At 38.7% G+C, this 12032-nt stretch overlaps 1 protein-coding gene across 1 annotated transcript in view; it reads right to left on the bottom strand.

The window, feature by feature from the left end:
• Window positions 1-12032, bottom strand: part of RRM1 (ribonucleotide reductase catalytic subunit M1) — a 40255-nt gene that overhangs the window by 27041 nt on the left and 1182 nt on the right. Inside the window, exons 2-3 of the mRNA XM_006043376.4 lie at window positions 5334-5422; window positions 1026-1203 (exon numbers count right to left, since the gene is read on the bottom strand). Of these exons, the coding sequence (XP_006043438.1) occupies window positions 1026-1203; window positions 5334-5422 (267 nt within the window). The remainder of the gene's footprint in view (window positions 1-1025; window positions 1204-5333; window positions 5423-12032) is intronic.

The raw sequence follows: 12032 nt of genomic DNA, 5'->3' as shown, positions 1-12032 counted from the left end.
TGTTTTTCATCCCAACTCACCTTAGTACCTAGCAAAGACAGTGCTCAATGGACAAATACATGTTATATAAATATACACAGAAACTTACATAAGTAAAATAAGGAAACCCTTAAAGAAATAACTTTCCAGAGTTGGAGTGAGCATATGCTCTTATAGTATAGCATATGCTCTTTGAAAAAGACTGCCAGATGATTCTAACATCTTACCCCGTTAAGGATTTATTAGGTGAAAATAAAGAAAAGCATAAATTATAATCTCAAGTTTTCTTTTATCCTAACAAAACAGAAACTCAACTTAAAATTCAAACTCTATCATCTCAAGGATTTTACTTCTATAAATGCACATTGAGTAATAAGCTCTCTCTCTTTCAGACATCATAGCAGATATTTGGTCCTCTGAGTTTACATATAATACAGACACATACAAAGCTGGCATTCTGACAATGACTTGAATCCATAGATCAATTTTGGAAGATCTGATATCTTTACTCTTATAAATCTACTGAAGAGGGAGATATAATGTTTAAAGTCCCACATAAAAGATCTGGAATTGACAGCCAAAAGATTTCTACTCTCAGTCTACCAGCTGACTTCTTACATATCACTTTTTATATACTTAACAAATTATTTAACTGTCTTTTGCCCACATTCTAAACTGTAAAATGGGAGTGATGACTAATGGTGACAAAAGACTGACTGTAACATTTTGTTTAACCTAGGAATTATCAATAATTTTTTTTTCCAACCATACCATCACCAAGCATGTAATGAGGAGCTTCAAAAAAAAAAAAAAAAAAAAAAAATAGAGAGAAAACAAAAAGATAAAGAAAAGTTTTCACTGACCCTTCCATGCAGCAGATGAGCAGCAGGGAGAAACAGGAAGTTCTAGTCTCCCTCTGCCACCAACTTGCACACTTCGCTTTTTTAAACAAGATATAACTTTTCTTTCGATACTCAAGGTTTCATTCTAGTATGCCTATACATTTTCTGAGAATACTAAATTCTTTCTTTTTCTTCTAGACTCACCACTGAATACTTTCTTGGTTTCTTTGTGCAAGTTAGAGACGGCAATCCTTGCTGCCAGGATGGCATAGTCAGGGTGCTTAGTAGTCAAGGTTGCGGCTGTCTCAGCAGCCAAAGTATCCAGTTCCACAGTAGTGACCCCACTGTATAAGCCTTGGATTACTTTCATGGTGATCTGAGCCTATAAAAGCAAAGCTAAGAATTACTTGTGCTTTTCCAAAAATCAACATCTTCCTTAAAAGAGCAATGAAGAAAACAATCAAATTTACATCAAAATAAAAGACAATTTCCTTTTATGAAAAATCATCTTTCAGAATTGTACGCTGTGGAAAATTTAGTAATGAGACTTCATAAGTGAATAGAGCTGCTAGAAAATGCATACTACATATACAATGAAGCATCCAAAGAAAGAAGGAAGGAAAGAGGGAGAGGGAGGAGGGAGAGAGAGAGGGGAGAGAGGCAGGGAGTGGGCAAGGGAGGAAGGAGTGAAGAAAAGAAGGAAATTAGTTTTAAAGTCTAAGTAGAGCTTTACAAAGATTAACAGACACATAGGGAAACAGCTGAAAACAGACCAATTTTTCTATAAGTATTTTCCCATCTTTCATTCAAATTTTCTGTATGTAATCATGGTTCAGGCCATATACTTACCTATTTTCCCCCAATTATTCCTAAGGACAAGTACAGGAAAGCAAACAAATCAAACTTTAATCAGTCTAGTGAAAGGAGATCAAAGTGTAAGTTAGAATTGGGGCTGAGCAGTTAGATACCCTTTAACACCTCCCTGGGGTGAATGGCTTCCCTGGTAGCTCAGACGGTAAAGAATCTGCCTGCGATGCTGGTTCCATCCCTGGGTCAGGAAGATCCCCCGGAGAAAGGCATGGCAACCAATTCCAGTATTCTTGCCTAGAGAATTCCATGGTCAGAGGAGCCTGGCAGGCTACAATCCTTGGTGTCACAAAGAGTCAGACACAACTGAATGCCTTTCACTTCACTTCACTTCTTTAACACTTCACAAAATATCTCAACTTTCATAATCTTCTCTGACATTTCACAATTACCTGTGGGATGGGTATTATAATTATCCCCACTTTACATGAGGTACCAGGTTACGGGGACTTGCCCAAGGTTTTTAATGTCTAAGTCTTCTGGCTCCATATCCCATTCAACCTCACTACATTTCACTGTTTTCAAGACCATACTGTAAGAGGCACCCCTTTTTAAAATACACAATGCCCAAGTCAAGAAAGACAAATTCTAAGTTGTATGTTGCTGCTGTTCAGTCGCCCAGTTGTGTCCAACTCTTTGCAACCCCATGGACTGCGGCACACCAATCTAAGTTGTATATATGTATGTATTTATTGAATCTCAAAAAAAAAAGAAAAAAAACAGATTAGGGAATCCCTGAATGTCCAGTGGTTGGACTCCAAGCTTCCACTGCAGGAGTTCAATCCCTGATGGAAACTAAGGTTGCCCAAGCTGTGTGGCCGCAAAGGAAAAAAAAAGATCAATCCAAATAGGAAAAGGAGTACATCAAGACTGTATATTGTCACCCTGCTTATTTAACTTATATGCAGAGTACATCATGAGAAACACTGGACTGGAAGAACCACAAGCTGGAATCAAGATTGCTGGGAGAAATCTCAATAACCTCAGATATGCAGATGACACCACCCTTATGGCAGAAAGTGAAGAGGAACTAAAAAGCTTCTTGATGAAAGTGAAAGAGGAGAGTGAAAAAGTTGGCTTAAAGCTCAACATTCAGAAAACGAAGATCATGGCATCTGGTCCCAACACTTCATGGGAAATAGATGGGGAAACAGTGGAAACAGTGTCAGACTTTATTTTTTGGCACTCCAAAATCACTGCAGATGGTGACTGCAGCCATGAAATTAAAAGATGCTTACTCCTTGGAAGGAAAGTTATGACCAACCTAGATAGCATATTGAAAAGCAGAGACATTACTTTGCCAACAAAGGTTCGTCTAGTCAAGGCTATGGTTTTTCCTGTGGTCATGTATGGATGTGACAGTTGGACTATGAAGAAGGCTGAGTGCCAAAGAATTGATGCTTTTGAACTGTGGTGTTGGAGAAGACTCTTGAGAGTCCCTTGGACTGCAAGGAGATCCAACCAGTCCATTCTGAAGGAGATCAGTCCTGGGTGTTCTTTGGAAGGAATGATGCTGAAGCTGAAACTCCAGTACTTTGGCCACCTCATGAGAAGAGTTGACTCACTGGAAAAGACTCTGATGCTGAGAGGGATTGGGGGCAGGAAGAGAAGGGGACGACAGAGGATGAGATGGCTGAATGGCATCACCGACTCGATGGATATGAGTTTGGGTGAACTCTGGGAGTTGGTGATGGACAGGGAGGCCTGGCGTGCTGTGATTCATGGGGTCGCAAAGAGTCGGACACAACTGAGCAACTGAACTGAACTAAATCCAACAGAAAATGAATGTCATTTCCCAGTTGACCAAAACATGCCTCTCTCAAAAAAAAAAAAAAAAGTGTAATTACTAGTTTAAAATTTATCCCAATTACATGTTAGACCTAAACTCAAGTTTCTTCTGATCATTTTCTTCTCAGCAGATAGTCATGTTCAGTAAAAGAGTAATGAAGTCTTCTAAACACTTTCTGGTGCTCCAAGGCAAGTAATCAGAACTCAGAATAAAACAACATCCATGTGCTAATAACCACTCCATATAAGCATGCAGATTTGTTCATCTACCCTAGAATGCTCATGTTGGCTCCAGCACCCTTGCACTCTGAAATGCATGCAACTGGCAACAGAATACCTAGGAGTCAAGATACCAATATTGTTCTTCCTATACTCTCACTCACTTGTACTAGTCATCCCCCTTCTCTTTGAACCTTTCTTATCTATAAAACAAGGGAGATAAAATAAGATGATCTCTCAGGTTTGTTCCAACTCTAATATTCTAAATGTAAAAGGGAAATGTAGTATTTAAATGTAAAAGGGAAATGATAATAAATACATCTTAAAGCTGTATAAAATTATTTTCTTTCGACCATTTGGTCAATTCAATATTTATCAAGCATCTAATTATGTATGTGTTAAGCATTGTGGATATCGCAAGAACAAGATACGGGCCTCCCCAACAACTCTGGGGGAGGCTAGGAACATATAGTTAAATTCTATACTAGGTGGTTAATGCTATGAGGCCAGTGCAAGGGCTACAGTAATACAGATGTTGTTCAGTCACTAAGTCATATCCGACTCTTTACGACCCCATGAACTGCAGCATGCCAGACTTCCCTGCCCTTCACCATCTCCCAGAGTTTGCTCAAACTCATGTTCATTGAGTCAGTGACGCCATCCAACAATCTCATCATTTGTTACCCCCATCTCCTCCTGCCCTCAATCTTTCCCAGAATCAGGGTCTTTTCCAATGAGTCAGCTCTTCAAATCAAGTGGTCAAAGTATCGGAGCTTCAGCGTCAGCATCACTCCTTCCAATGACTATTCAGGATAGTAATATAGATAAAATATCTAAACAAGGATGGGACAATATGAGTTTTAAGAAAAAGATTTATTAGAGACTCTATTTAGTAAGATCATTTTGAAAGTCATGTGGAATATGGATTGGAAGATGGCAAGGTGAGGAAGACCTGGAGGACAGTTTAGAGACCACTATGGACAGTAGTCTAGATAAGGGATGCTGCAGGTCTAGAGTAGAGGAGTTACAGAAGCTGAGGAGAAAAGCAGAGCAACTTGCTTATGGCTCTCCTGAATTTAAAGGTTGGCTGTGAACTCTATATTACTTTAATGTATCCTTTCCATATGGATAACAAAAAAAGCAAATTTCAAACCAATTTCTACCCAAATGACCACAATTTCAAACAAGTTTTACTACCGATTTTTGCACTTATGAATAAAATAATTTACTCAAGGAAGCCCCTAAGTGAAATGTTAATGTCAAGTTTTCCTCTTTCCTCAGCTTTATAGTTCTCTGAGAAGTCAGAATTCACAGCATAGACAAAAATTTAGGGGAAAAAGTGAATTTTTTGTTTGCTTGTTGTCTTTTTGTTTTGTTTTTTTGCCATGCCACATGGCTTAGGGACTGAACCCGGGCCACAGCAGTGAAAGCCCAGAGTCCTAATCACTGGATCACCAGGGAATTCCCAGAATAAAAAAAAGTTTTAAACAATAAATTCACATTTTACATCCAAGGCTGTAAGAGAATACCAAACCAAAATATGTATATATAGCAAGAGAGTGAAGGGGAAGAGGTAAGAGACAAGTAAATGGAATCACATGAAACAAGCAACACAAGATATAAATCCTATTTACTTACAGGATCAACAAAGTCCATATTGAGCCCATAACAAAGCTTCTGGATTCGGGATGTAATTTTGTCGAACATAACTCGCTCTTGACGGCCATCTAAAGAATCAAACCATGCAATTCGTATTAGCACTTACTAAGTTAGCAGTGCCAAAGAATCAAACATAATCAGCGTGTAAACTTTTTAAACTTGATCAAAACGAAATGCTCTTTTGTAGACAAATGACTCAGACACCCAAGAGATTCATTAAGAGATTATTTTTTCATCTTCAAAAAGGAGAGATTCTATATTGAGTCTTCCCTTACATTACATATCAGATGGATTCTTGCAATAAATTTCCCAAATGATCTGTCCCCCCCAACCCTTGTCCCAAATGACAGGCATAATTATTCTTTAAAACCTAAGTCAAAACCATGTCATTACTGCCAAGAGTGGTTTATCATCTGTTTCAGAATCAAAGTCAAATTATTACAATAGTCCACAGAATCCTACATAACCTGTCCTTTGAGCCCCCTCCTCCAGGTCACCTCCTACTGTCCCACCTGACCCTGGCAACCTTGACTGCTTACTATATATACCTCTATTAGATCTTTGCTCAATGTCAACTTCTCAATAAGGTTTTCCCCAATCACTCTATTTTAAATTCCAATGCCCCAAACACAACCTTGCCCCTCTTACGCTCCTTCTATGCTTTATTTTTCTCCAAGCACTTCTGATCATCTGACATGCTCTATATTTTACCTATGTATTTGTTTACTGTATGACTCTTTCACTAGAATATAATTTCCAAAAGGAAAAAGATTTTGTTGTGATTTATTTATCAATGTATTTATTCCCCAGTGCCCAGACCAAAGCTCAAGGCCTAGCACATAGCAGGTACTCAAATAACTATTGAATGCTAAATGATTTATAAACCTATCTCCATCCTAACACCTTCATGATAAATATGGCTTTTGTACTCTCCTAGAGTAATTAATGATTTGAATTTACTTCATACCATGTAAAGAAGTACTTCTTTCTACTTGTAACTCAAAACAATCTTCCAGAGGCAACCTCTTATTTTTTATTTTGGGGATATGGAAGCACATACATATGGACCTTATATAGTTAGTCCTTTCATGGTTTGGACTTATATCCTACAGCTCTTCCTTCTTCCTAACAAAAAGTCCGGCTGGCCCAAGGACTTTCTCAAACGTTTGATAAAGAATAATGAACAATAAGAAACTGCTAGTAACCCATTATCAATAAAAGAAGTTAGTTTTTCTTAAACACTAATACATTAACTAAGATAGCCCTTCTCTTTCTGATTACCATTGTGATCTCCTTTTCTAACCAGACTCACATATGCATTGTTTAACTCTGAAATAAAGTAAATTAGTTGGCACACACCAGGACTGAGCCCTTAATGCTCTACTAACTGGTTAGGCAGATAGGTGACCACAAGGCAGCTGAAAATCTGCAGCTGTCAAATTAATCAGGAAACTGACAAAAAGTACAAAACCAACTCTCTAAATTCACACTGGGAAGAGGAGGCGTACTAAAGGGCTAAAGGATAAGTGATTCACTGTTCTCTAGCCTATCATTTCACTTGGTCATTTTTTTTCAACCCATAAACTGATTTCATCATATCACTAATCCCTTCTTACATTATCCTCTTCTCTCAAACAAGGCCTTCCTTAATTTGGTCCCACATCTCTTCTGCTGATCCTTGTAAAAGGATCCTAATAAGGATCCTACATTCTAATAAGGCCTCCCATTCCCACATCCATATAACTGATTATACCTTACTCTGCCCAAAAGTCCTTCTTCCACCTTTCCGTACATCTAACTCCTACTCACTCTCCAACTCTCACCACATCGGTGAAACCTGCCCCAAACACTGTAACTCACATTGCCCTCTTCCTCCTGTGAAATCCTCTTGAACACTAATTGTCTGATTTCCTCTTGGGTATAAGCTGTCTTTTTAAATTCCTCTCTTCAGGAAGACTTTGCTAATACTGTAAGACTAAGTATATGCCTCTTCTGCAAGATATGAACTTTCTATTCCCTATACCTACAAAGTTCAGCTCACATATCTTCACACAGCTGGCTCTTAGTATTATTCAGAGCTCATCTGAAATGTCACCTCCCTACCCGAGGATCCAATCCAAGGTTACCTTTTCATTCATCTTTATCACATTACCCTGTTTTACCACCACCATCTCACAAACCACTATCTGGAATTAACTCATTCTTACTTGTTTCTTGTATACATTTAACTACTGTCAGTCACTCACACCAGAATGTAAACTCCAGTCAGAAAAGGAATTTAGCTTGTTTTGTTCACTGCTGAATCCATAGTACCTAACACAGTTCCCGGCATAAAAGAGATGCTGAATATAGTCAGTCCTCTGAATCCACAGGTTCCACATCCATAAACAGTATATGATCTGTGGTTGGTTGAAGCCCTGGATACTGAACTGGAATTTGCACATGAAGAATCCTCAGAGACTGAGAGATGACCATGAGACTTGAGCATACACGGATTTTGCTATCCACAACAGGTCCTAGAACCAAATGCCCCATGGATACAGGGGAACGACTGTAAATACTTTCTGAATAATTGAATGAATGGGCTGCTTAGCCTGTATTTTACATATTAGAATACTGATCATCTTATGTTAATGTTTTTGTCTATTTTTCTCAATTGATTGTAAAGATCTTTGAAAGCCAAAACTATTTCTGCCTACTCACCACAATAACCTCAGTGCCGAGCACAGTAGCCACACAGATCTGTAAAATTATACAGTGGGCTGTTAAGGGAATGAGAAAGGATGGGAAGGAAGGAGAGGAAGGGTGGTGCGGGAGAGAGAGGATCTGGAATAGAAGAGATTATCAGAGTGCAAATAGATGCTTTAGAAAGTATTATTTTGCAAACTTTGTTTCAGTTTTACGTAAATACTTACATACACATGTGTTTACTCAGTCATAATGGAAAATAATTTTACTGTGGGTTACAACCCAAAGTTTTGAAAACACTATACTGAATTTCAAAGCACATTTTACAACTCGGCTGCACTGCATTTATTCCAATGGTTCTCAACTTTTAATCTTAACCTCCTTGAGCAATACGATGCTGTCCCACCAAGAATAACTAGACAACAGATAAGAAAAATTCATCTACTATTTCCTTCTGTTATCTAATACTTTTCATATAGATTATTCCTATATCCCTAACAGCCCTAAGATCATGGAAGATGGAGATGCCTTCTCCCTCTGCTATTTACCTCATGGTGCTTGGCAAGACATTACTACATTCAGTAAGTATTTTAAGTTTACTGCAGTTGCCCTACTGAATAATTATACTACGATTGGCAAAAATTGCATGTGTTAGTCTGCTTCTATACTATCATCCCAAAAATAAGGGGAGGAGAGAATACCCTAAACAAATTAAAGATGAAAAGTAAAATTAACTTAAGTACAACTTTGTATATGAACAAGCCTTGCTGAATATTACTTGCAGTCTAGCAGCAAACCATCTGGATCAAATTATGTTCTCTGAGGGAATTAGAAACAAAATAAGACTTGCCTTTTGTTGTAGGTAGTACTTTTTAAAGGACAGTATTTGAAAGTGGACCCAAAAGGTTAAAAATGTAACACAGAGGTGTTACCCACTCCAGAGATTTATGACCACAAGTTTTTGATTCATCTGTTACAGATGTATCTTAAGAGCTTCTCATCCTTCCATATCTTTTCCTAAAGGTCTAAAAATACTGAATCGTCCCCTCTCACAGGAATCAACCAACAAAAGTACATTATGTGTTTCGGTCTTTGGTCTCAACAGCTAAAATGGGAGACTGCAGAAATGTAGAGAATGATGTTTCAAAGATATTAATGACAAGAAGGGCCATAACTCTATTTCTAGGCTGTAAATGACCTAGTTACAACCAAATCAACTACCTTCCTACTTACAACACTCATCATATTCTATATTTTAAAGTATTAGTTTGGTGCAAAAGTAATTGAAGTTTCAGACTGTAAATTTTAAATCATTATAACTAGGCTCAAACACATCTTTATTAATCAAAATAGGAACCATTACAATCAACACATTTTTGCTAATTAGAAATAAGTTCCTTTATTCCTGTAGTATAAAAATCTGTGCTTCAGGATTCGACGAACTCTTGGAAAGCATTTTCTGCCTCCTCAGGTTGTGGAAGCGTTTTGCCTGAAAACAGTTGTGGAGATGTTTTAAGAAGTGGTAGTCAGTTGGCGAGAGGTCAGGTAATGGTGGATGAGGCAAAGCTTCGTAGCCCGATTCATTCAACTTCTGAAGTGTTGGTTGTGTGACGTGCAGTCGGGCATTGTAGTGCAGAAGAATTGGCCCACTCTGTTGCCCAATGCCAGCTGTAGACGTTGCAGTTTTCAGTGCATCTCATCGATTTGCTGAGCATACTTCTCAGATGTAATGGTTTCACCAAGATTCAGAAAGCTATAGTGCACCAGAGCAGCAGCAGATCACCCAGTAGTGACCATGACCATTTTCTGGTGCGAGTTTGGCTTTGGAGCTTCTTCTCTGTTCAACCACTGAGCTGGTCATCACCAGTTGCCATATAAAATCCACTTTTCATCACATTTCACAGTTCAATCGAGAAACGGTCATTGTTGAGTAAAATAAGAGAAGATGACACTTCAAATTATTTTTTTTTAATTTTCAGTCAGCTCATGAGGCATCCATTTATCAAGTTTTTACACTTTTTCAATTTGCTTCAAATGTCAAAGGACCACAGAATGGTCGACTTTGAGTTCTTCAGCAACTTCTTGAGTGGTTGTCTAAGAGGATCAGCTTCGATGATGGCTCTCAATTGTCATCAACTTTCAATGGCTGGCCACTACACTCATCTTCAAGGCTCTCTTTGCAAAACTTCTTTAACGACCACTGCACTGTACATTCATTAGCAGTTCCTGGGCCAAAGTAATGCTTAAAATTTTCCAAGCCAGGCTTCAGCAATATGTGAACCGTGAACTTCCAGATGTTCAAGCTGGTTTTAGAAAAGGCAGAGGAACCAGAGATCAAATTGCCAACATCCGCTGGATCATGGAAAAAGGAAGAGAGTTGCAGAAAAACATCTATTTTTGCTTTATTGACTATGCCAAAGCCTTTGACTGTGTGGATCACAATCAACTGTGGAAAATTCTGAAAGAGATGGGAATACCAGACTACCTGATCTGCCTCTTGAGAAATCTGTATGCAGGTCAGGAAGCAACAGTTAGAACTGGACATGGAACAACAGACTGGTTCCAAATAGGAAAAGGAGTACGTCAAGGCTGTATATTGTCACCCTGCTTATTTAACTTATATGCAGAGTACATCATGAGAAACGCTGGACTGGAAGAAACACAAGCTGGAATCAAGATTGCCGGGAGAAATCTCAATAACCTCAGATATGCAGATGACACCACCCTTATGGCAGAAAGTGAAGAGGAACTAAAAAGCCTCTTGATGAAGGTGAAAGTGGAGAGTGAAAAAGTTGGCTTAAAGCTCAACATTCAGAAAACGAAGATCATGGCATCCGGTCCCATCGCTTCATGGGAAATAGATGGGGAAACAGTGGAAACAGTGTCAGACTTTATTTTTCTGGGCTCCAAAATCACTGCAGATGGTGATTGCAGCCATGAAATTAAAAGACGCTTACTCCTTGAAAGGAAAGTTATGACCAACCTAGATAGCATATTGAAAAGCAGAGACATTACTTTGCCAACAAAGGTCCATCTAGTCAAGGCTATGGTTTTTCCTGTGATCATGTATGGATGTAGAGTTGGACTGTGAAGAAGGCTGAGTGCCAAAGAGTTAATGCTTTTGAACTGTGGTGTTGGAGAAGACTCTTGAGAGTCCCTTGGACTGCAAGGAGATCCAACCAGTCCATTCTGAAGGAGATCAGCCCTGGGATTTCTTTGGAAGGAATGATGCTAAAGCTGAAACTCCAGTACTTTGGCCACCTCATGAGAAGAGCTGACTCATTGGAAAAGACTCTGATGCTGGGAGGGATTGGGGGCAGGAGAAGGGGACGACAGAGGATGAGATGGCTGGATGGCATCACTGACTCGATGGACATGAGTCTGAGTGAACTCTGGGAGTTGGTGATGGACAGGGAGGCCTGGCGTGCTGTGATTCATGGGGTCGCAAAGAGTCGGACACGACTGAGCGACTGATCTGATCTGATCTGATCTGGGCCAAATGCGTTGTTGATGTTGCAAGCTGTCTTTGCTGCTTTACAACCCATTTTGAACTCAAAAAAATCGCTCAAATTTACTTTTTGTCTAACATCATTTCTATAGTCTAAAATAAATATAAAAATAAATAGCAAATAATCTTCAGCAAAAAAAGCACAAAGTGAGAAATATGCATTAAAATAATGTATAACATAACCACATTTATTTAAGAATGTATTCCAATACCAAACAGCAAAGTTCAAAAATGTAAAACCGCAATTACTTCTGCACCAACCTAATTATCTCACCCACTTCTGGAGCATCTATTCATGGGCAGGTTCAGTAATAAATTTGGGCATAAAGTCCCCATCTTTGAGACACTCACAACCTAGTGGACAAAACAGTCAGTCAACCAGTATTTACTAAGTGCCTACAATTTTGAAATAACTTTAATGCTTTAACAGAGGCATATTGAGTAGACTCAAAACTTGTTCCTATCTGTCCCACATGGTTCTC

The sequence above is a fragment of the Bubalus bubalis genome, chromosome 16 (assembly GCF_019923935.1).
Source record: "Bubalus bubalis isolate 160015118507 breed Murrah chromosome 16, NDDB_SH_1, whole genome shotgun sequence".
Taxonomy (NCBI): Eukaryota; Metazoa; Chordata; class Mammalia; order Artiodactyla; family Bovidae; genus Bubalus; species Bubalus bubalis.
Note: the sequence above shows the minus strand (reverse complement) of the source record. Positions and strands in the feature narration are given on the sequence as shown.